Here is a 25,892-nt window from a genome sequence, read left to right on the forward strand (position 1 = left end):
ATCTCTGGAATTCATGTCCATGTTTGGACCAAGGCTGTGATGAAGTAAATCTTGCAGAACCACTTTGGCTTATTTTTATAGTAGTATAGTTACACTTCCTCTGCAAGATTCTCCATCGGTGGGATCCTCTGCTTTGCCGGCAGCGCACCCACGCCCGTGGGTTTCCTGACGGTGTGGGACAGCCACAATGGCAAACCACGCCCGAAAACTGGGCTAGTGGGATGGAGAATCCCGCTCCTGGGGCGAGATTCTCCGACCCCCGCCGGGTCGGAGAATCGCCGGGGGCTGGCGTGAATCCCGCCCCCGTCGGTTGCCGAATTCTCCACCACCGGATATTCGGCAGAGGCGGGAATCGCGCCGGTTGGCGGGCCACCCCCCGCGATTCTCCGGTCCGGATGGGCCGAAGTCCCGCCGCTAAAATGCCTGTCCCGCCGGCGTAGATTAAACCACCTACCTTACCAGCGGGACAAGGCGACGCGGGCGGGCTCTGGGGTCCTGGGGGGGGGGGGGGGGCGCGGGGCGATCTGGCCCCGAGGGGTGCCCCCACGGTGTCCTGGCCCGCGATCGGGGCCCACCGATCCGCGGGCGGGCCTGTGCCGTGGAGGCACTCTTTCCCTTCCGCCTTCGCCATGGTCTCCACCATGGCGGAGGCGGAAGAGACTCTCTCCACTGCGCATGCGTGGGAATGCCGTCAGCGGCCGCTAACGCTCCCGCGCATGCGCCGCCCGGAGATGTCATTTCCGCGCCAGCTGGTGGGGCACCAAAGGCCTTTTCCGCCAGCTGACGGGGCGGAAATTCGTCCGGCGCGGGCCTAGCCCCTTAAGGTTGGGGCTCGGCCCCCAAAGATGCGGAGCATTCCGCACCTTTGGGGTGGCGCGATGCCCAACTGATTTGCGCCGTTTTGGGCGCCAGTCGGCGGACATCGCGCCGTTTCCGGAGAATTTCGCCCCTGGTCTTTATTATATGAGGGTTTTCATGCCCAATTTGCCTTCATTTGTAAATTAAATGCAGCACTAGTACCTGCAGATTTGTACTCCAGGTTTTAAAGAAAAATGGGGTGTTGCAGACTGCAAGCAATGTACTGTGGTGGCCAAGTCAGGTGACACTGATCAAGTTCAGGGCTCGTCTGATTCTGAAAACTGAGAGTTAAAGCCCCACTAAAATGAGTTAGGCATCTAATCTGGAATGACACTTTGGTGCACTAAAAGAATGCGGCACTGTTGACAACTGCTGTCCTTTGGTTGCAACATTAAACCAAGGCCCCATCTGACGGCTCAGGTAGTTGATATTATTTGAAGAACAGGGGAGTTCTCTCAGTCACCTGCCTGACACTTATTGCCTGACCAACAGCAGTGAATGAGATAATCTGGTGATTTAATCATTGCTATCTGAGACCTTGTTGTATGACATTTGGCTGCAGTATTTGCCTACAAAACAGAGACTAAAAGTACTTAAATAAAATGTTGGAAATACCCAGCTGGTCAGGCAACATCTGTGAAGAGAAAAAATGTTTCAGGTCTAAGACCTTTCATCAGAAGGGACCAAAAGTACTTAATTGGCAATGAAACACTTTGAAATGTCCCAAGAACTACATAAATGCAAGTTCATTGTTTTCTTTTGATGTACCTCCCTCTTGTTGGGGGGGCTAAGTCTAATAAAGTTATAATTCCAGAGACTTGGTGCCAATTCCAAAATGAGGACAACCAGAACATCAGTTGCTATTTTGTTTCCCCTTCCTGTAGACTAAAAATCTGGATTGGTTTCCACGCATGCGTGCTATGTCCCTGGTCAGCAATGAAGGAGATGGAGAACAGAATGAACTTCGAAATCTACAGGACAAGTTGTTCTTGACAATGAAGCTTGTATCAAACCTCACAAACCAACTTACAGAACTAAAAGAACAGGTATGTATTTAAAGTACCTAACTTATTGTACATAAATGGACAGGTTTGCATATGAGGAAATCGGAGAGAGTAATTTTCCAGAGTATTCTTTCCTTTACTACCTTATGTTTTGTTTTGGCTTTTCAAGAGGTTATATGGCTACAGAAAAGAGTATAATAAGTGTTGGGCCCATGTTGTTCTAGCCTTCACAGGTGTGGGGCGATTTTGATGGACTAACTACTATTTTCCTATCATTTCTGTCCCTTTTGTATGAATTCAGATAGACCTAATATTGGGCAGGATTCTGCAGTCCACCAGCGTGTGTTTTGCACCCGGAGTTACTGGCGAAGGGACTCTATCTTTATAGCTTGACAATGGGATTTCCCGTTGTAACCACCCCACGCCAGCCCGAAACCCGCTGGTGGGAGTACGATGCCGGTGGGAAAATTGAATGACAACAACCAGAGAATTCCGGCCATTGTAAACTCTGAGCTTTCAATCTCAAACTACCTCAGCTCCAACTTAGTTTGAGGAAATTTGAAATCCTCCTAATTTCTGCACAGATCTATTGAATACACTGGTTGATCTATTGAATACACTTTCCGTCTTATAAATTGTTCTTGCCCTCAAAAAAATTACACTTTATGAAGGTGGGGGAAATAAATTAATGCTGACAAACCTTTTGTAATAAGGTGGTTGATGCAATCTCAGGCTAATATTGCCACTGAACAATGTTTTCGGGTTTAAGAAAATTAACTTGATTCATTTGTTTTGCAGATGACTGAACAAAGAAAACGCAGGCAGAGAATTGGATTTGTGGATGCGCAAAGCAATGCATCAAACACAAACCATCAGATGGCTAAAGTGTGAAAGGTTGCGCTGCACCCCAATTCATACACTCGTCACTGCCTAGGAATGCTGTTCTGTATTACTGACATCTTTCTTCACAACAAAAGAATATCGGAGTGATAGGTTAGATTGAAACAAAAAAATATTAGAATTTTCTCTCGGACTATGGAAGAGATCTTAAAGTAAGGAAGCTACATTTGCAAGCTGCATGTTAATGAAACGATTTGGAAATTGAAAATGAGTATAGTTCTTGGGGAAGGTTTTTATATAATGGGACTGGGGATGATGTCACCGTGCAATACTTTATTTAAAAAATGTGATTACTACTATTTTCCTACTGCGGATTATATATATATATTGAAAGTGTGTGATGTATAAAGTCATTCATTTCTGTGTTTTACGTTTTGGTAAAATTGTGAAAACTTGAAGAAATCTACTGATCACCTGTTTCATGCAGGCAAACATTATCACTCGATGAACCTTCCACTACTAACCTCCTCTGCAGGTTGTCATAGCATGCTGAAATCAAATTAAACTGCAGTGTATACCCACAGGTTTAATGCTGAAACGGGAGACAGAACAGTATCGCCTCATAATTTAATCAGCATGAGCTCCTCATCCCAGAATTGAACTTGAACTCTCAGTAGCCATATAAAAATAAATACTTGGAACACATGCAGTGCCGGTGTTAACATTTGCTGCATTCACAAAAATGCACTGGCTACCACACTACCATTAAAATTAATTCTCAAAATGTGGAATCTACAGGAAATCCGTGGCCACTTGGCAGATGACATTGTTGGATTCTAATAAACTTTTTTAAAAACTGCTCATTGTAGTGTGATTATTTTTAAACCAATATTGAGCTCCAGTAGATTATAAAACAACAAAACCCCTCATTACATTCCTTGAAATATTTCAAAACATGTTCACATGTTCAAATATTCTGTGTTCCACATAAAGAAAATAAAAATCTATGAGTAGCCAACTTGTACTTATATGCTACAAAGTATACCACATTTGACATTTTTAATTTTCTGGTGCTTCTAGTGTGAAGATTCTCCCGTGGATGAATGAGGAACCTCATAATAAAACAATTAAGCCATTGGTTCAAAATAGTCTGCATATTCATCATTTAAAAGTTGTAAACAGCTTGAAGGTGGGATATCAAATGAAAACCAGAGTTATCTTGTATACTTGAAACTACTCCACCATCCAGTGCAATTCTGGTGATGCATACAGGGAAGGTTGCTCCGATGGCTTGACACTACTCTAAGACCCAATGTATGTTCTGGTGAACTTGGGAGTAGGATCACCTGGATGTCCACCAATTTGCCCAATGCCTTCACTGACCTTTGGGTACTACAGGCCATTTTCTGGCTCAGTGACAAGAAACTAATTGTGCAGTAACCTAGTGACCTCTTCCACTCACAGGAATTTATCTAGCTCTTCTGAACACAAGAAACAAATTGAAGATCAAACAGTAAAACATTTAATTGAATAATATTTTTATTTTCAATAAGACCCTGCTCTTCCCAAGTAAATGATAAAATAAACAGATTTTGAACTTTTCTTTCTTTGTTGGAAGGAATTAAACTAAATACTCATTGAGACATAATTGAAAAAGAACTTAATGAGCAATACAAATATTTTTGGCACTTAAAAGCAACATGCAAACTCCAAGACATTAATCGTTCAAAAGGCTCCAATTGCACAGAAATGTGTACCAGTAGCATAAAACATGCCCTGGGTACCCTCCACAACTGCAGTTCACTGCTACTGTTGCCAGCCCATTCCCAAACACTCTCCCTTCTTGTGAGTCTGACTGCGTGACATCAAACCAGGAAATTAGGAATGAAATTAAATAATTAGGAATGAAATTAAATCAATAACACTAAACGACATAGGGTCAGATGATGTGGAGTCTGTGTGGATAGAATTGAGGAAGCACAAAGGCAAAAAAAAACATAATGGGAGTTATGTACAGGCCTCCTAACAGTGGTCAGGACCAGGGGCACAAAATGCACCACAAAATAGTGCATGTCAGAAAGGCAAGGTCACAGTGATCATGGGGGACTTCAATATGCAGGTGGACTGGGTAAATAATGCTGCCAGTGGACCCAAGGAAAGGGAATTAATTGAATGTTTAAAGGGGGGCTTTTTGGAACAGCTTGTGATGGAGCCCACGAGGGGACAGGCCATTCTGGACTTAGTGTTATGTAATGAGCCAGACTTGATTAAAGATCTTAAAATAAGGGAACACTTCGGAGGCAGTGATCATAATATGGTAGAATTCAATCTCCAATTTGAAAGAAAGAAGGTAGAATCAGATGTAAAGGTGTTACAGTTAAATAAAGGTAACTACAGGGGCATGAGGGAAGAACTGACGAAAATCGACTGGGAGCAGAGCCTAGTGGGAAAGACAGAACAGCAATGGCAGGAGTTTCTGGGAGTAATTGAGGACACAGTACAGAGGTTCATCCCAAAGAAAAGAAAGGTTATCAGAGGGGGGATTAGGCAGTCATGGCTGACAAAGGAAGTTAGGGAATGCATCAAAGCAAAAGAGAAAGCCTATAATGTGGCAAAGAGTAGTGGGAAGTCAGAAGATTGGGAAGGCTACAAAAACAAACAGAGGATAACAAAGAGAGAAATAAGGAAAGAGAGGATCAATTATGAAGGTAGGCTAGCCAGTAACATTAGGAATGATAGTAAAAGTTTCTTTAAATACATTAAAAACAAACAGGAGGCACAAAGTAGACATTGGGCTGCTCCAAAATGACACTGGTAATCTAGTGATGGGAGACAAGGAAATAGCTGAGGAACTAAATAAGTACCTTGCGTCAGTCTTCACAGTAGAAGACATGAGTAATATCCCAACAATTCTGGAGAGTCGGGGGGCAGAGTTGAATATGGTAGCCATCACAAAGGAGAAAGTGCTGGAGAAACTAAGAGGTCTAAAAATTGATACATCTCCAGGCCCAGATGGGCTACATCCTAGAGTTCTAAAGGAGATAGCTGAAGAAATAGTGGAGGCGTTAGTTATGATCTTTCAAAAGTCACTGGAGTCAGGGAAAGTCCCAGAGGATTGGAAAATTGCTGTTGTAACCCCCCTGTTCAAGAAGGGTACAAGGAAAAAGATGGAAAATTATAGGCCAATTAGCCTAACCTCGGTTGTTGGCAAGATTCTAGAATCCATTGTTAAGGATGAGATTTCTAAATTCTTGAAAGTGCAGGGTCAGATTAGGACAAGTCAGCATGGATTTAGTAAGGGGAGGTCGTGCGTGACAAACCTGTTAAGAGTTCTTTGAAGAGATAACAAATAGGTTAGACCAAGGAGAGCCAATGGATGTTATCTATCTTGACTTCCAAAAGGCCTTTGGTGCCTCACGGGAGACTGCTGAGTAAAATAAGGGCCCATGGTATTCGAGGCAAGGTACTAACATGGATTGACGATTGGCTGTCAGGCAGAAGGCAGAGAGTTGGGATAAAAGGTTCTTTTTCGGAATGGCAACCAGTGACAAGTGGTGTCCCGCAGGGTTCAGTGTTGGGGCCACAGCTGTTCTCTTTATATATTAACGATCTAGATGACGGGACTGGGGGCATTCTAGCTAAGTTTGCCGATGATACAAAGATAGGTGGAGGGGCAGGTAGTATGGAGGAGGTGGGGAGGCTGCAGAAAGATTTAGACAGTTTAGGAGAGTGGTCCAAGAAATGGCTGATGAAATTCAATGTGGGCAAGTGCGAGGTCTTGCACTTTGGAAAAAAGAATAGAGGCATGGACTATTTTCTAAACGGTGACAAAATTCATACTGCTGAAGTGCAAAGGGACTTGGGAGTCCTAGTCCAGGATTCTCTAAAGGTAAACTTGCAGGTTGAGTCCATAATTAAGAAAGCAAATGCAATGTTGTCATTTATCTCAAGAGGCTTGGAATATAAAAGCAGGGATGTACTTCTGAAGCTTTATAAAGCATTAGTTAGGCCCCATTTAGAATACTGTGAGCAATTTTGGGCCCCACGCCTCAGGAAGGACATACTGGCACTGGAGCGGGTCCAGCGGAGATTCACACGGATAATCCCAGGAATGGTAGGCCTAACATACGATGAACGTCTGAGGATCCTGGAATTATATTCATTGGAGTTTAGGAGGTTGAGGGGAGATCTAATAGAAAGTTACAAGATAATAAATGGCTTAGATAGGGTGGACGTAGGGAAGTTTTTTCCATTAGCAGGGGAGACTAGGACCCGGGGGCACAGCCTTAGAATAAAAGGGAGTCACTTTAGAACAGAGATGAGGAGAAATTTCTTCAGCCAGAGAGCGGTGGGTCCATGGAATTCATTGCCACAGAGGGCGGTGGAGGCCGGGACATTGAGTGTCTTTAAGACAGAAGTTGATAAATTCTTGATTTCTCGAGGAATTAAGGGCTATGGACAGCGGGTAAATGGAGTTGAAATCAGCCATGATTGAATGGTGGAGTGGACTCGATGGGCTGAATGGCCTTACTTCCACTCCTATGTCTTATGGAGATCAAACCTGCATGACCCACACCCACCCCAGATTGTTAATTTGATCAGCTTGTTCTCCGGTAGTGCAAAGCCATTTGAGGGATAGAATGCAAAAGACTGGAAGATTTGCTACTGCTATACAAAAATACAAATCTGGCGTACTGTGTTACGCAGCACAGTAGCATTGTGGATAGCGCAATTGCTTCACAGCTCCATGGTCCCAGGTTCGATTTCGGCTTGGGTCATTGTCTGTGCGGAGTCTGCACGTCCTCCCTGTGTCTGCGTGGGTTTCCTCCGGGTGCTCCGGTTTCCTCCCACAGTCCAAAGATGTGCGGGTTAGGTGAATTGGCCAATGATAAATTGCCCTTAATGTCCAAATTGCCCTTGGTGTTGGGTGAAGGTGTTGAGTTTGAGTTTGGGTTTGGGTATGGTGCTCTTTCCAAGAGCCGGTGCAGACTCAAAGGGCCGAATGGCCTCCTTCTGCACTGTAAATTCAATGATAATCTATGATTAATCTAGGACAAAGGTTCGGCACAACATCGTGGGCCGAAGGGCCTGTTCTGTGCTGTATGTTCTATGTTCTAAATCTGGGCATTGAACTTTAGAAAGCAAATATTGGCCTTGGAAGGAATGTAGTGCAGAATGTTGTTGGGACTCTAAAGTGCTAATTTATCAGATAACATGACAAACTAGGCTTACATTTCCTGAATAAATAAGGATTCTTAAGAATCAGAGGTGGGTAGTATTTAATGGTCCACTTGAGAATAAGATCCAAATGTTTCACAAACAACACATTGCGCTTCACGACAAAAAATAATTTGTTATAACTTGGAAAAACATATTGTACTTTCTCCTTCACCACACTATTCAGATACTTTCAGTATTATTTATCAGTTGATCGAGTGGATAGAGTTGGATTCTGCAGCAATTGCTTCATTAACCAGCTTCCCACACCTCTTCGGCTAAGATAATCTATCTGCATGAAGGTTGTTTTAATAATGGAAGAGCAGATTTACTCCTGCTGACACTCAGTGACCAGGGGTGGCAATAAAATATGGCTTTCCCAACATAGTTCATGTCCCAAACACAAATGAAAACAATTCTTGGAATACATAATTATAGCAAATAGAGATGTTTAATTTATTCTGATACTCATACACTATTAAGCATAATACTTATGGAGTGATACACATTGTATTGAATGAGTTACTTTTTGTCACCATATTTGTTGAACCTCTAATTATAAGTGATAAATTAACATTGGTCTGATACACCCTGATGCCATATTAAATTCAGGATTTGGAGATGGTGGGTGCTGGGGTATGCTTGACCTACCAAAATAACTTAAACTTATATGAGCAAAACAGAGGCAGATGAAATTCATTGTGGATAAATCCACACATGAATGGCATTGAAAGGATGCGGATAACCAAGGAGCCAGGGTGGTTTACGTGTTACTGAGCCTGACATATAGTCACAGTGAAGCAGCAAAAGATTGCTGAATGTTATATTGCTAGATCATAAATACAGTGGCATACTAAGACTGTAAGATATTCTGATAAGAATGTTCTTGCTTCAAAAGGACACATTCAAACTTCAGAAAAGTCACAATGAAGTCCATTACTAAATTATGAGGAACAAATAGTGAAGCTTGAGCACTTCCGCCTTACAAGCTGTAGGAGAACGGGATTAAAGTATATAAAAAGATACATCTGAGTTAGTGTATGGTATTCACACATGTGCAGTTCAAACTAATGAAAACATGTGGTAACACATAAATAGGTAGTTGAAGAGAAGCTGAAAATTAGAAGATGGAATCAGATTGAAAACTGATCGAACAAAAGGTGAGACAGGAGAGTTTAATATTAAACCCCATATAATGCAGTTTTCTGGCACTCAATGCTTGCATTACCTGGGGGGCAGTGGGGAGGGGATGGATGAGAAATCAGGCAGAGAGCCATTATGCTAGTTCCCCATCACCCAAATTACCACAGGAATTTTGGGCAGGAAATGTCAATGAATGGATCATATATCCAGTGAAATATGGGCAAATGCATTGTTATATATTATGTATATCTTATGAACACAACAGGCTATCCTGCATGCTCTACTTGACAACCTTGTGTCTTGTGATATGATGGTTTTTGCCATGGTAGTGAACTGACTTAACCAGTGTCTGGTTTGGCTCAGCATCCCATTTAGGCATGGCAGTCTCTGCCATACTTGCTGCAAAAGACGACTGCCTGCTAAGAAAGTGCAGGATTCTCTAGTCTGTTTTCTCTGGGTCTTCGTTTTGGCCAGCTGAGCATTTCATTTCTGTTTGCCTCTTCCAATGCCCTTTCAATCAGACGCCAGAGTTCACGCCATCAGTGGCCATCTCCCAGTGTCATACACATGTAAACTACCCTGATCCTACAGGAATGTTGGTTACTGTCGTTATAAAAGCCTCTATAGCTCTGAAATAAAATTAAGTTACAATGATTCATTTTAATGCTCGAATGTAAAATAGTGTTGAAAGCAAAGAAATCTCCTCCAAATCTGGTCAGCACAGGCCTTGATGTTAGACAAAGACTAAAATTTTGCTTGATAATCTTCTCAGTCAGACAATAAAAACATCAGCAGTAGCTTGGAGGCTTCAATGTGACTAGCTGTCTCAATTCAGGAAATTTGAGTGAGTTGGGTAGAATCCACAATTGGGCAAACTGCAGATTGCAGGGGAAAAGAGGTTAAAATGGATTTAAAGAGCAAGATTTTGCTTTTTGTTGTACATCTGTTAAAATTTTCAAGTCAAAAACAGTTGCTTTCTATGGTAATTACATTGTCACAAAGATATCTCTGGAAAAATATGCCCATCTATGTTTTGTGACATATCTGAGGCAATCTTTCACTTAATAACTTATTTTTAAACTTCACAAACATAATTTGGAATCAGTGTTAGATTTTAGAAAATGTTGCTATACAGTCAAGGTTATGTACTTTCGGTTACCTAAAATAAAGACTTCTGGTTTTAAAATTATGTACCGTTTTATTTCCACCCAAGTTTGCACAATTAAAAAAGTCATGTTCAGAAAGATCTAAGCAGCAAACAAGGTGGACTGTTAGACATATTCCTTGGTGACTTCTTCTGGCTTGCCTGTGAGCTTCTCTCGTAGTTTTTTCCACATACCTTTCTTCATTTCCTCCATTTGTTTCATGTTATCTACCAACAAAGAATAAAACAGTAAGAAATAAACAGAAGGCTACCTAGGTACCTTGTGACCCAGCAGCATTTATCAACAGTACCAACCCGAATGGCACCACGCCTAAGATGAGCTAATGAGTTCTGAAATGTTTGATTTTACCAACTGAATGACACTTAAAACATATTAATTTGAAATAAAAAAAATAAGATGTACATGTTAATTAGTCTGGTACTGCATGCTGCAATGAATTTGGAGGTTAAAATTTATTTTACAAATCTCAGTTAAAGCAACAGCAAATTGCAAACACAAAATGCAGATGGTTCCCAGCAGCTAAAGGCTCATTTTTGTTGCACTGAGGAATATGACTAGCTATGGTAGAAAGCAAAACAGGGGAAAATCCTTCTATTCTGCCTGAGATTAACACAATTTGCACTGGAATCAACAATCATCCCCAGCAAAAACTCCTGGTGGTTTAAAAAAAAATCCCAACAAAATAATTTATGGTTTACCCATATTTAGGAAACTAACATCAATTACAATTTGCATTAACTGTGCAATTTTCAAAGAAAAAAAGTCCTTGACATGAACAGCCTTGAATACAAACATGCAGCTTCAGTTTACTGTCTTGACCATTTCAAGATACTGTTAAATTGTTTTCTTTTTTACTTTCATAATGTCAAGGTTAAAAACCTACAATTGCCATCATTCTTCTTATAAATTATTTGAATCAAAAAACTCTTCAAGGCTTCTGAACCACTTATTTCAGTCAAAGGGCGCAATTCTCCCATTGGGAGACTAAGTGCCGACGGCAGAGTGAAAACCGGAGTGTTTCACACCGGCGTCGGAGGCCGTTCCCAGCCTCCTATTCTCCCGCCCCCGGGGGGGGCTAGGAGTGGCGCATGCGGCGCCGCGTAAATGACACGGCCGGCACCGCGTAAATGACGTCATCCGCGCATGTGCGGTTGCCGTCCTCCCCGCGGCCGCCCCGCAAGAAGATGTCGGATGGATCTTGCGGGGCAGGCAGAGGAAAGAAGGTCCTCCTTCAGAGAGGCCAGCCCGCCGATCGGTGGGCACTGATCGCGGGCAAGACCCCTTTTGAGGCCCCCCGGTGCAGGAATCCCCCTCCCCTCCCCCACCACAGGCCGGTCCCCAGCGTTCCCGCACTGTTCCCGCCGGCAGCGCCCAGGTGTGGACGGCGCCGGCGGGAAGCCGTTGTGTTGGGCAGGCCGCTCGGCCCATCCGGGGTGGAGAATTGCCGCTCGCCCATTACAAACAGCGAGCGGCGATTCTCCGAGCAGCCAGCCGTGATTCCTGCCGCGCCAGTTTGGGGGGGGGGGGAAAAAAGAGAGAATCGCGTGCGAGTGCCGGGGCGGGACTCGTGCGGCGCCCCGGCGATTCTCCCACCCGGCGAATTCCGCCCAAAAATCAGGCTTATTGAATTTCCACACAATTTTCCATTAGTCCTATCCTCTCACACAACATTGAAAGAATCTGCACAATATTGGTAACTAGTTTGTTTTGACATTACAAAGGCGGGACTCTTATCAGTCAGGTGTTAAAGTCTGAACTGATTACCTGTTGCAAGTACCATTCGGCATTCTTCCACTGTTACACCAGTAAAACTTGTGTTTCTGAGCCGAGGGTACTGAAATTAAATAAACTGTTACATTTAAGGTACATCATTTACACACAGATCTGTACACAACCATCCCGCACGCAGTCTTCTGATATTTGGGCATGTTGGGACATCATTGGATTAAGCAACATTTTTGATAGGAGTTCGACAAGAAAAGAATGAATTCAACTTTGGTGGGTTGAACATGTTCAAAGAAGAGCTTGATAAATACATTTATTCGAGAGACAAAAAAATTGATGTTTACAACCTGGAATCAAATTTCTTGTTCAACCTCAATCAATTTGAACTTGGACTTAATAAATTGCGGGAACTGAATTATTTCAGAAATAATTATAAATCGACTTGTATCAATATTATCTGAATTCCTCTTCTCTGCCACACTTTCAAAGTTTCCTATTAAATTTGCATTCAAGCTTAAATTAATATATACTCTTTAGCACAAATAACATCCATCAGATATTTACTGCTGATTTCAATGTACACTTGTCATTAGTTGTCACTAGTGGGCTCTGCCTATTGCAAATTTCTCTATCAACAAAGCAGAACTTTAGAATAAATGAAATGAAAATTGCTTATTTTCACAAGTAGGCTTCAAATGAAGTTACTGTGAAAAGCCCCTAATCACCACATTCCGGCACCTGTTCGGGGAGGCTGGTACGGGAATTGAACCGTGCTGCTGGCCTGCTTTCAAAGCCAGCGATTTAGCCCTGTGCTAAACCTACAATGGCTACACTATTGATCAACTCAACCACCAAGAAAAACTAAAATTTCATACATCCTGTGATCATACAAAATTTTGAAACTTTGTTTCTAAACATAAAACTTTCAGATTGATCTGTTCGGACCAGAGGAAGGTTTGGAAATGTAGCCGTTTCATTGGGTTTCAGCAACTAATTTTTAATTTTGCTCATCCAGATTTGAGTCTCCCCCTCCAGCTGTTCTGCTCATTTCCCCCGTCCAATAACTTCAATCCTGTTTCCACCTAGATAAGCTTCTGCTGCTGGAATCTTTCAATGTAGCAATGCATTTCAAATGTAAATACAAGGGAAAGGTTAAGAATGTGAAAGTGCCAGTACCTTGTTTTTGTAATAAGCAGAATGAATTCGGGCTAAACTTTCATACATCTGATCACATTTCTCTGGATCTGTAATCTGAACACAAAATGTTTAAGTTAATATGTTTAAATGGCAAAAATTATATTACATCCAACAATAGTACACATATTCAATGGGAACTCTGGCCCCAATATTTACAGGGAGGTAGAAAAGAGTTCTGGAGCATAATCATCAAAACCCGTTAACTTTTTTAAAAACCAGGATTCTTATCCAACAGCCAACCCAACAGATAGGCTGGCACAAGGGGGCACAAGAATACAGCGAGGAACAAGGATACAGCCAGGAACATGGCCAGTTAAGGTTTGTTTGGAGCTGTGATCTGGAGGAGTGAGGGAAAGAGATTGCTTAAGGAGGTGGGATTGGGGGGCACGTCATTCAAAGATTGGGACTGTCATCTTGAGCCAACTAAATGCAGTGAGATAAGTCAGGATGGATAATCACTAACTTTGTTATTACACGTGTGCATGTAAATTCAGGTCAAATACAAAATTATCTCGGTCCCAAACTATTACTTTAACTAACTGTATTGCCCATTTAACACTCTTAAGCTGAGTCCCAAACATTCCTCCAGATCAGTAGGTTCAATAACTGAGGATCCATCTCCAGGCCCCCCTCTTCTTCAATTACATGCTACCCTTTACAACATTGTCTGGAGACAAGGAACCAGCTGTCATAATAATGCTGGTGACAACCAGATCTACTTTCTGCCACTTTTTATTGATCCCTAAACTATCTCCATGGTGTCAAGCAACTGTCTGGTATGCAGTCTTCAATGTGCTGCAATTTCCCTCAGCAAAACATTTAAGACGACTAAGCCATCATGTCTGCCCATGTAGCTCATATGTAATCTTGCTACTAATTCTGTCCCTCTGTCTTGGGTGAACCAAAATGTTCTGACTTCATCTTGAGTTTTCAACTCCAGACAGTACACATTACAACGAATGTCTACTTCGAACTGTGTACCACTATCTGCTTCCACAAACTGCTGAAACTCTCATCACCTCCATTCAATTATTCCAATGCTCTACTCATTGACATCCTAATCGTCATTTCATCCAAAACTCTGCTGCCTATATCCTACCCTGCACTCAGTGTCAGTCACCCAAAACATCCATTTTCACTTATCCACATTAGACCTTAAGTCGCCCAACATTTCATAATTACATCCTTAGACTTGTGTTTGTAAGTTCCTTCGTCACCCCATCCCTCTCCAATGCTAACGTCCACTCACCCTACAGCCTCCCACCCCAAATTTGCTGCTCCAGACCCCATTTAGGTGCAACCCCTGCCATCTCCTACCCCTACTCCCCAACTATCCAAACATTTCAAATAAAAAAATGACAAGTCTTCAGGTGCTTTAAAGCTCCACACGCCCTTCTTCAACCTATCCAGCTACCTTCATTCTTCTAAGACCTCTCCTAAAACTACATCTTTAAGTATGTTTTTAGACACTCCTCCATCTCTCCTTGTCCCATGTTCATTTTAATTAAGCCTTCGTGAAACAATTTGGGGCCTTTGGCTAAGAACATTGGAAATAGGAGCTGTAAGCCACATTGCCCCTAGACTGTTACACTAATTAATAAGATTGTGGCGTATCTTTACCCACAAATGCACTTTTCTGCCAGATTCCCAGATCTCTTGATTCAGAGTTGAAACCATTAGGGCGGCACAGTGGCAAACACTACTGCCTCAAAGCACCAGGGACCCAGGTTCAATTACGACCTTCGGTGACTATGAGCAGTTTGCACTTTCTCCCAATGTCTGCATGGGTTTCCTCCCACAGTCCAAAAGATGTGCATGTTAGGTGGATTGGCCATGTTAAATTGCCCCTTAGGTGTCCAAAGGTTGGGTTAGGTTATGGGGATAGGGCAGGGGTGTGGGCCTAGGTAGGGTGCTTTCTCGGAGGATCGGTGCAGACTTGATGGGCCAAATAGCCTCCTATAGGGACTCTATCAAACTAAACCTTGAATACTTTTACAAACTGAACATCTCTACAGCCCTCTGGGGTTTAATATTCCAAAGATTCACAACCCTTTGAATGGAGAAATTTTCCATTTTGATTCAGAACAGCTGTCCCCTTTCCCTGAGTCTATGCACCCCAGTTCTCGACTCTCCAGCCAGGAAAACCGGACTCGACATTAAAGGCATTATATAAATGCAAGCTGATTTGAAGATGAAAATTATAAATGGAATAGAGAATTAACAGACAATTGACAATATAATGCAAATGCTTCGAGTTACTAATATTACTGAGCAGTACCGAGGAATTGCTGCACTATTGAAACAACCATCCTTCAGGTGAGACATTAAATAATCTGCATGTTTTGGTGATATAGGTGGATGCAGTACTTCAATAATAGGTGTATTCACAATTTGCTGACAAATATTTCCAATGTAGCCACCACCATCATAGAATTTACAGTGCAGAAGGAGACCATTCGACCCATCGAGTCTGCACCGGCCCTTGGAAAGAGCACCCCACTTAAGCCCAAACATCCCCCTATCCCCATAACACCACCTAACCTTTTTGGACACTAAGGGCAAACGGAAGCACCCGGAGGAAACCCACGCAGACACGGTGAGAACGTGCAGACTCCGCACAGACAGTGACCCAAGCCGGGAATCGAACCTGGGACCCTGTAGCTGTAAAGCAACAGTGCTAACCACTGTGATACCGTGAAGCCCATCAAAAAAGATTAACTGGTCATTCAACTCATTGCTGCCTCTGGAATCTAAAAATAGAGTCAGTGCAATATAAATGCAAGTTTATCTTTTCTTTAACAGTTAGCACATTAGTATTGCTCTACTGACTGTATGCACTGACGAGACAATATTTATTGTTGATCGCTTGTTGCAGAAGGCAATGAATCAACCACCATTTGGAAACACATTTAGACCTGACCAGATAGCAGTCACAAGTTTCGCCCAGAAAGATATCAGTGGACTAGTGTTTGCTTTTTTGAAGCCAATCTTGGAAATTTGGTCATGTTCCTTTTCTGCTGTCAGCCTATAGGTTACCACATTTCTGTATTCCATATATGCCATGGCTGAATTTGAATTCTCACTCAGTGATCACCATACTGCCATATTTCCTAGTCGACAATTGCATATAGTTAGTTAAGACTGTTAAGTGCAATTCTTTTAAGCTATGAAATTTTCCACTTTAACAACTGATCCTAATATTATACACTATATGATGTCAGAACTCAAAATATCTCACTGAATTTATCAGCATATTGTAAAGGGCGATACAGGGATAACACATTACAAACTAAAAAAGCCAGCTTTTTACAGCTCCATTTGTGTTTTTTGACCAAATTCTCTAAATTGATTAAATACAGCTCTTGCACTCGTTTGACACTACCCTACTCTGTATCAGAAGAAAGTAATTTAAAACGATAAATTAAAATGTTAGGCACAATAATGCAGCCACTGTTTAATTTTACAAATGCATTATGCAAGATATGCCATTACCAATAAAATTGGAGATGACAGATAACCTATCAAGCAAATGGAAACAGTTTTAAGAATATTTGCAGAAATCTTAAGATTATATCACATCTCATTGGACAACCAAACAATGCCAGAACTGCTACACTAATTGACAGTAATGCTGGAAATAAACTGAAAATATTTGCTCTTCGGAAGAAGACAGGTGAAGAGAAGGTCCATATAGAGGCTATTCTTGATCCAATAGAGCAATTGTGTTAATTCATGAGAGCTACTCACCACTATATATTAAAAATCAATGGTCTGATAGTAGGTGTCTGTAGCTAGTCCCGATTGTAAGGGCCCTTCCTGTTGATTTCCTTTTTCCCCCTTTCTTTATTTTTGCTGTTATCATTTTGATCCATGCATGCTTAATGGAGATATATCTTTGTCAAGCACGTGAAGTGAGGAATTACAGAAGAGAACACTGTGCTAGCTTTGAACAGCAGAACTCAAGGCTTTTCAGCACCCGACAGATTGGTGGGACTTGGTTAGATTGGTTGGCGGTAACAGGAGGTTATTGGGTCTTGCCTGAGTGGGTTGATTTTCAGAGAGCCAGGGAAAGGACAGTTGGAGTCCTGGATGCTCAGAGGGAAGAAGCTGCGCTCTCTCTTTGGTCCCATTATTAAAGAGTACTTGGAAGTTCGTGATGACATAGGAGTGAGTCAGCACGGCTTCACCAAGGGAGGTTTGAGTTCTTTGAGGAGGTAACAAGGAAGTTAGACAAAGTAGAACCAGTGGGCATGATTTACTTAGATTTCCAGAAGGCCTTTGACAAGGTGCCGCAGAGGAGACTGTTAAATAAGTTCAGAGCTCATGGTGTTAAGGGTAAGATCCTGGCATGGATAGAGGATTGGCTGACTGGAGATAAAAGGGTCTTTTTCAGGATGGCAGCCGGTGACTAGCGGTGTGCCTCAGGGGGTCAGTGCTGGGACCACAACCTTTCACAATTTACATTAACGGTTTGGAAGAAGGAACTGAAGGCACTGTTGCTAAGTTTGCAGATGATACAAAGATATGTAGAGGGACAGGTAGTACCGAGGAAGCAGGGGGCTGCAGAAGGACTTGGACAGGCTAGTAGGGTGGGTAAAGAAGTGACAGATGGAATACAATGTGCCAAAATGTGAAGTTATGTACTTTGGAAAGAGGAATGGAGGCATAGACTATTTTCTAAATGGGGAAATGCTTATGAAGTCGGAAGCACAAAGGGACTTGGGAGTCCTTGTTCAAGATTATCTTCAGGTTAATGTGCAGGTTCAGTCGGCAGTTAGGAAGGCAAATGCATTGTTAGCATTCATGTTGAGAGGGCTAGGGACTGGTTTAGCACAGGGCTAAATCGCTGGCTTTGAAATCAGGCCAGCAGCACGGTTCAATTCCCCTACCAGCCTCCCCGAACAGGCGCCGGAATGTGGTGACTAGGAGCTTTTCACAGTAACTTCATTTGAAGCCTACTTGTGACAATAAGCGATTTTCATTTAATTGCATAGAATACAAGAGCAGGGATGTACTTCTGAAGTTGTATCAGGCTCTGGTCAAACCACATTTGGAGTATTGTGAGGAATTTTGGGCCCTATATCTAAAGAAGGATGTGCTGGTCTCAGAAAGGGTCCAGAGGAGGTTCACAAGAATGATCCCTGGAACAAAGAGCTTGTCGTATGAGGAACAGTTGAGGATGCTGGGTCTGTACTCGTTGGAGTTTAGAAGGATATGGGGGGATCTTATTGAAACTTAACAGCATACTGCGAGGCCTGGATAGAGTGGACATGGAAAGGATGTTTCCACTAGTAGGAAAAACTAGAACCAGAGGGCACAATCTCAGACTAAAGAGACAATCCATTAAAACAGAGATGAGGAGGAATTTCTTCAGCCAGAGGGTGATGAATCTGTGGAACTCTTTGCTGCAGAAGGCTGTGGAGGCCAAATCACTGAGTGTTGTTCAGACAGAGATAGATTCTTGATTAATAAGGGGATCAGGGATTATGGAGAAAAGGCAGGAGAATGGGGATGAGAAAAATATCAGCCATGATTGAATGGCAGAGCAGACTCGATGGGCCGAGTGGCCTAATTCTGCTCCTATGTCTTATGGTCTTATAGACACTTGCATAACCTGCCAGCAAAGCTACTGATGGAGAAAATATAAGAAACGTGCCAGTTTAGCAAGAGAAAAATAACTTCTAAATGTAAAGCCCAAGAAACTTTGAAATATTCCTGAAACAGATTGTAAAAATTGTTGAAAAAGGTCATGCTAGAATCAAGGATGTCTGTTCTGCTTGAGATCAGAAACACAATACTTTGGAGAGCAGAATCATTTATTTGCCAAGTGTCTGAAGCTCAGAGATTGGAACAAAGGCATATGGCAGCTATACAATATAGCTGTATACAACTCAGATGAAGGTTATGTTCACACATAACAACTTGCTGGAAATGTAGAAGACCAAATGATAAATTATACGCTGTTACTCATAACTACAAGAAAGTAAGACTTCAGCTAGACTGTCATTGCTGCTACTCCCACCGTTTTACTTGGGAATTAATAATTAAAAATTGGTCTGCTGCTATTTCTTACGCTCTTATGGTGATTCAAATAGCAAAGAACATTAGCATTTTAACACTGCACTGCTTTTGTTCCACAAAACAGAAGTTAAGCCAATAAGGAAAATAATCAATTTTAGACATTTTCAAAATTATAAAATGGACATCTTAACTAACACCAACTGGATGTAACCTTTTCCATGTTTTGGAATCAATCAACTTATCTTTTACTTTGTAAGTTACATAACATTTTGATAATTAGAGATCATTGAAATTCAATAAACAACAAGTATCGGGTGAGGAAAAATTACCAGTCACTCTGCACCTTAAATCTGATCCCTCGATCCATGAACACAGTTACAATTCAGGCAACTACCTCTCACTCTAAAATAATATCAAGTGGCACATCAATGAGCTAGTTGATTGAAACATGGACTGATTGGCCTCTTTCTGTGCCATAATCATTCTATGACTCTCAGTTCACTGAACTAATTTGTCAAACAAATTTATTAACCACTTTGAACTAGATGATGCCTGAATTAACAAAAGCAAAATTATTCATGGTTGCAGACGTGATACGTTGCTGAAAAATCAAGTCTGTTAGGGCTATTCCCAATGGAGCAGAAAAGGCTGAGAAATTCAAGAGGCATTTTGATTGGACGAACGAATAGGGAAAGGCTATTTCCTCTGGTTAGGGAGTTATCAATTAAAAGATTCACTAAACGAATGAGGGAGAGCGCTGAGGAGGAACTTATCTACATTTCATTGAGAAATTAAGTCACAAAACATTACATATTTTAAGAGGAAAATTGTGAATTCCTTGATGCAGAGGAAGATAAAGAACTAGGAGATAGAACACAGCGCATGATTAGTTTTGGATTGTCCTAGCAAAGAGCCATTAGACATTAACTCAAATAGCCTTTCTGTACTGTAAACTTATATCCAGAGAAAAAAATACATCATTACCAAAGGCTCAAACTATGTGATATATAAGCCAAGCACATCAAAATGTGAAAAAGCATAATTTTATTACTTGTTAATACATGGTTGCATTCCTTTTTTAAATTATTTCTTGGGAAATACCTTTCTACATCCCATTCCCTTTCATGGGATGTGGACGGCACTGGTACCAGGTACAATCAGCAGATTTCCTTCCCTAAAAAGGACATTAGTGAACCAGATGGGTTTTCACGACAATTGACAACGGTTTCATGGTCATTGTTAGATTTCTAATTCCAGATTTTTATTGCAGTGGTGCAAACTGGGTCTCTGGGTTACTAGTCCAGTAATACCACTGCACCACCACCTCTCCCTTTGATCCTTGTTGGTTTATTTCATTTTTCATTTGATCTACAAGGTGTTTCAGAAATGCTTTGCAGCTATGAACATGAAGAACTGAAAGGAACAAGCTAGCATGCTATGTTGCATCTTTCACATCCCGAATGTCCCAAAATATTTCAGAAACAATTATCGCTGAAGTGCAGTTACTATTGCAATGCAAGCAAATGCAGGAATCAACTTGTTAAAGTCCCACAAATAATAATTGAAGTCAATTGATCAATTTGCCTGCTTCAGTGACAATGGAATTTGTGTAATTAATCATGCGTAATTAATCATGCAAGTAAGCAGTGTAGATGGGTGCATGATAAGCCCACATAACTTCTGGGCTGGATGGTAACATTAGTTGCCAACAGGGAATTCTGCAGTGTTACATGCAGTTTACATCCTGTCCAGATGGGGATCAATTTGACTGGACCCCTCGTGCCCTCGGCCGGGTGGCCCAAGTCCAGCATGCCACTGCTCCACCACCCTCCTCCCACACACACACTCTCTCTCTGGAAAGGCCACTGGCAGCTCCTCTTCACTTTTGCCCTATTTACCGAGCCAGTGGTTCCTTAGCCCCATGGGCACCCCACTGGCCGATTCACTGGTCTTCCTATCCCAACGATTGTCTCCCACCGACTCCACTGGCCCAGTCATTGGTTCCTCTTCCTCACTGGCACAGTCACTACCCCCTCCACCTGCCACTGCCAACTCCCCTCCCTAGCCATTGGCCCCACTGGCCCAGCCACTGCTCCTCAGCCGCACTGGCACAGTCACTGCCACCCTCCCCAACCACTGACACAGTCATTGTGGCCCCCCCAACCACTTGCTCAGTCACTGCCACCCTCCCCCCAACCACTGGCACAGTCATTGCATCCACCCAACCACTGGTACAGTCATTGCACCCACCCAACCCACTGGCACTGTCATTGCATACCCTCAATCAACCACTGGCACAATCATTGTGCCCCAACCAACCACTGGCACAATCATGCACCTCCCCAAACTAACCACTGGCACAGTCATTGCCCCCCCCCCCCCCCCCAACCAACCACTGACACGGTCTCTCCCCCGCCCCCCAAAAAACTACTGGCAGTCTTTGCGCACCCCCCCCCCCAACCAACCACTGGCACAGTCATTGCGCCACCACAAACACTGGCACAGTCATTATACCCCAACAACCACTGTCATTGCACTGCACCCCCCCCACCACCACCAATTACTGGCAGTCTTTGCACCCCCCCCCCCTCTCAACCACTGGCACAACCATTACACCCCCCTGTGATGATATGTGAACTATCACCTGTGTATATAATATAATAACCAAACTGTTTACAAACATTAGTGCCTCTCTATAGATTACAATTCTAGCATCCGTCCACTAGGTGATGTGAGCAGAAAGGAACATTACTGGACACACCAGGGCTGCAGCAGAACCGGATAGCAGGCATAGAGTCCAATTGTATATTGAGTAGCTGCTTAGTCAACAGTAATTAATACTAGCAAATCATAATTGTTTGTACTTAGCCACAGTATCCAACTGTAGTTATCGTTCACATTGTAGAAACCGTTCGTGTTTAGTTAGTTAATAAATAGTTTTGGTCTTTAACAAAGTCGTATATTCTCTAGTTGATTCAACCACAAAGATATCGCCATCGCCACCCGTGAACATAAGAGAACATTACACCCCAACCACTGTCACAGCCATTACCAACCCCCAACCACCGGCACAGCGTCATTCCCCCCCCCCCCCCTCCACCAACCACTGGCACAGCCATTACCAACCCCCAACCACTGGCACAGCCATCATCACCCCCCACCCCCCCCCCCACTGGCACAGCCATCATCAGGCCCCCCCCCAAACCACTGGCACAACCATCATCAGCCCCCCCCCCCCAAACCACTGGCACAACCATTGTGCCCCCCCAAACCCACTGGCACAACCATTACTCCCCAACCACTGGCACAGACATTACCCCCCCCCCCCCAATCACTGGCACAGACATTCCCCCCCCCCTTCCAACCACTGGCACAGACATTGCCCCTCTTCCAACCACTGGCACAGACATTGCCCCCCCTTCTAACCACTGGCACAGACATTGCCCCCCCTTCTAACCACTGGCACATCATTGCCCCCCCTTCCAACCACTGGCACAGATATTGCCCCCCTTCCAACCACTGGCACAGACATTGCCCCCTCCCCAAAGCACTGGCACATGCATTGTCCACCCCACTAGCCCATCCTCTGGCTCCTCTGCCTCACTGACACAGCCACTGGCCCCCCACCGTTGCCCCGCCTTGGCTCATCCTTCCCCCTCCTGTTGCCAGGGTTACCTGGGTGCTCTCCCCTTCCCGGAAACCTTGCGCCACTCGCTGCCGAATGAAAGCGCCGAGATCGCGGCCTTTCTTGGTCTGATCGAGGGGCCACTCCTCGCAGAGTCTGAGGAACCGGCGGTACCGAGTCGCCGCCATGCTGAACGCCCCTCCCCCACAGCCGCTGTCCCGCTCCGGCACTGATCTTTCAACGGCCAACAAAACAAAATGGAGCCGACACGTGTGCGCATGTGCAGTGCCGGCAGCATGAAGGAAGTCCGCAGCTGCTTCGCTGGCCCTGTCCGAGCTGTCAATTAATGAGAAGCTTGGGGCTCTGCACTTCCTCACTGCTGCTGCCACTGTGTTGTTTTGGTATCATTCACTGTGGTGTGAGTGAAAGCTAGTTTGACCATGGTTATCTTCGAAATTAGACTTAAATCATCCTCTAGTTGGATATTTAATGAATCTCCCATGGCTATGTCCCTAGCCTTCCTAATTTGGCTTGGTTGCTGATTGTTTCTCTCCCTGTGTATGTTGATACTGCTTTTGCATCACTGTAGTGGATGGGTGGATAGAATTCTAGGAACACAGCAGCTTCCAGAACCAGCTGAGGGGGCTTGCTGATAGAAAGCCTCACTTAACCCATAAGCTTATTCAATTACAGTAAGAAGTCTTACAACACCAGGTTAAATTCCAACAGGTTTGTTTCGATGCCACTAACTTTCGGAGCGCTGCTCCTTCCTCAGGTGAATGAAGAGGTATGTGCCAAAAACATATATATAGAGAGATTCAAAGATGCCAGACAATGCTTGGAATGCGAGCATTAGCAGGTGATTAAATCTTTACAGATCCAGAGATGGGGTAACCCCAGGTTAAAGAGGTGTGAATTGTGTCAAGCCAGGACAGTTGATAGGATTTCGCAGGCCAGATGGTGGGGGATGAATGTAATGCGACATGAATTCCAGGTCCCGGTTGAGGCCGCACTCATGTGTGCGGAACTTGGCTATAAGCTTCTGCTCGGCGATTCTGCATTGTTGCGCGTCCTGAAGGCCGCCTTGGAGAACGCTTACCCGGAGATCAGAGGCTGAATGCCCTTGACTGCTGAAGTGCCCGACTGGAAGGGAACATTCCTGCCTGGTGATTGTCGCGCGATGTCCGTTCATTTGTTGTCGTTGTTCATTCGTTCAACGAATGAACGGGCATCGCGCGACAATCACCAGGCAGGAATGTTCCCTTCCAGTCGGGGAACACTTCAGCAGTCAAGAGCATTAACCTCCAGGACTATGGGCAAAGCGCTGGAAAATGGGATTACTGTAGTCAAATCTTGTTCCGTGGCAAGGACACGCTGAGCCCAATGGCCTCCTTCTGTGCTGTAAAAGTCTATGGGCGGGATTTACCGGTGGTTTGCACCGGCGGGAAATTCCAGTCCCAAGCCGGCACATGGGTTTCCTGGCGGCGAGGGATGCTGTCAACGGAAAATCCCGTTGACAGCGGCGAGACCAGCAGATCCGGCTGGCGGGCAGCTTACCCCGCCAAAAAACACACGGTGGGGTGATTGGTAAATCCCGCCCTATGGATCTATTATCTAACCTCCCTACTTTTCCACTAATCAAGAAAGACTGGAGGACCGACCCCATTGAATCAATTACATTCCACTGCAACCCCACCATGACTGAGCAACACAGACGGAGTGAGAGCCAGGAAGCCCATAAAGCATTGCCTGGATTATTTGGAGTAAAGATATCTTGCTGTGGAGGCTGGAAACCTGAAATAAAAATGAAAAAAGCTAAAAAGACTCAGCCAAGCTGGCAGCATCTGTGGATGGCATGCTGGCACAGTGGTTAGCACCTCTGCCTCACAGCTTCAGGGGCCTGGGTTCAATTCTGGCTTCGGGTGACTGTGTGGAGTTTGCACTTCCGCCCCGTGTCTGCGTAGGATTCCTCTGGGAGCTCCGGTTTCCTCCCACAATCCAAAGATGTGCAGGTTAGGTGGATTGGCCATGATAAATTGCCCCTTAGTGTCGAAAAGGTTAGGTGGGGGTACTGAGTTATGGGGATAGGGTGGAGGCGTGGGCAGACCCGGTGGGCCAAATGGTCTCTTTCTGCACTGTAAATTCTATGATTCTGCAAATGTAAATTCTCTGAGAGAGAAACAAGGTTAATGTTTCAAGTCTGTATGAAAGCTGAACAGTGCAGAAATCATTATGTAGTTAGAGAGAGGGGGAGTGAAGGAACAGAATACAAGGTCAGGGATGGGTGGGAGCTCAGGAGAGATGGAAAATGATGTCATCCGCACAAGACAAAGGGAGAGTTAATGAACAAAAGAACAAAGAACAGTACAGCACGGGACAGACCGTTCAGTCCTCCAACCTGCGCCGATCATGATGTCTTTCTAAACTAAAACCTTCTATACTTCCGTGGTCCGCATCCCTCTATTCCATCCTATTCATATATTCATCAAGATGCCTCTTAAATGCCGTTATTGTATCTGCTTCCAGCACGTCCCGGCAGCTCATTCCAGGCACTCACCACTCTCTGCGTAAAAAACTTGCCTCACACATCTCCTCTCAACTTTTCCCCTCGCACCTTAAATCTATGTTCCCTAGTAATTAACTTTTCCACCCTGGGAAAAGTGTATGACTACCCATTAGGTCCACGCCGAGTGCCCAATCCCGAGTTTATGGTGTTGTTGCTCTGAAAGATGGTGGGGGAGGGGGAAATAGTGGCTTCTCGCAATCTTGATCGATTTCACAGGTCGTTGAGGCAGAGGCCTCATGCTGGGGAGCCACCTTGTGTGTTGATTGTGCGGTTCCACAGCTATTCATAATTTTTTTTTGAAATGGAGCAGGACAGAAGCCGTGCACCTTTCAACAAGGCCAAGGCTGCACTGTACCGGAATAAAGTTTGGTTTGGCATGGTTTATCCCGCGTGCCTTTGGGTGACCTACGAGAATAAGGACCACTACTTCAAGACTCCAGAGGAAGCTGAGACATTCGTCCAAATAAATGGCATGGGATTGAAATAATTGTATTTTGTCAGGTTGAGGGATGTTCTGCAACCCGCTGGAC

At 43.8% G+C, this 25,892-nt stretch overlaps 2 protein-coding genes across 2 annotated transcripts in view; one reads left to right on the plus strand and one right to left on the minus strand.

Moving 5' to 3' along the window:
• Positions 1-3,563, plus strand: part of itpr3 (inositol 1,4,5-trisphosphate receptor, type 3) — a 361,536-nt gene extending 357,973 nt beyond the window's left edge. Inside the window, exons 57-58 of the mRNA XM_072480387.1 lie at positions 1,743-1,904; positions 2,661-3,563. Of these exons, the coding sequence (XP_072336488.1) occupies positions 1,743-1,904; positions 2,661-2,753 (255 nt within the window). The 3' untranslated portion in view covers positions 2,754-3,563. The remainder of the gene's footprint in view (positions 1-1,742; positions 1,905-2,660) is intronic.
• A 4,401-nt stretch (positions 3,564-7,964) lies between these two features.
• Positions 7,965-23,059, minus strand: uqcc2 (ubiquinol-cytochrome c reductase complex assembly factor 2). Its single transcript, XM_072480389.1, has 4 exons — positions 22,847-23,059; positions 13,130-13,204; positions 11,993-12,062; positions 7,965-10,434 (listed from the first exon to the last, which is right to left on the minus strand). The coding sequence occupies exons 1-4, from the start codon at positions 22,982-22,984 to the stop codon at positions 10,334-10,336; spliced, it is 384 nt and encodes a 127-aa protein (XP_072336490.1). The 5' UTR covers positions 22,985-23,059; the 3' UTR covers positions 7,965-10,333.
• Positions 23,060-25,892: the final 2,833 nt, after the last annotated feature.

This window comes from Scyliorhinus torazame, chromosome 17, assembly GCF_047496885.1.
Source record: "Scyliorhinus torazame isolate Kashiwa2021f chromosome 17, sScyTor2.1, whole genome shotgun sequence".
NCBI lineage: Eukaryota > Metazoa > Chordata > Chondrichthyes > Carcharhiniformes > Scyliorhinidae > Scyliorhinus > Scyliorhinus torazame.

Coding starts and splice junctions, on each gene's coding strand:
- uqcc2 (XM_072480389.1), bottom strand. CDS start 22,984: ATGGCGGCGACTCGGTACCGCCGGTTCCTCAGACTCTGCGAGGAGTGG. Junction 13,205..22,846: donor GGGAAGGGGAGAGCACCCAG/GTAACCCTGGCA, acceptor TTTTGTGTTCAG/ATTACAGATCCAGAGAAATG. Junction 10,435..11,992: donor CCGAATGGTACTTGCAACAG/GTAATCAGTTCA, acceptor CTTTGTTGGTAG/ATAACATGAAACAAATGGAG.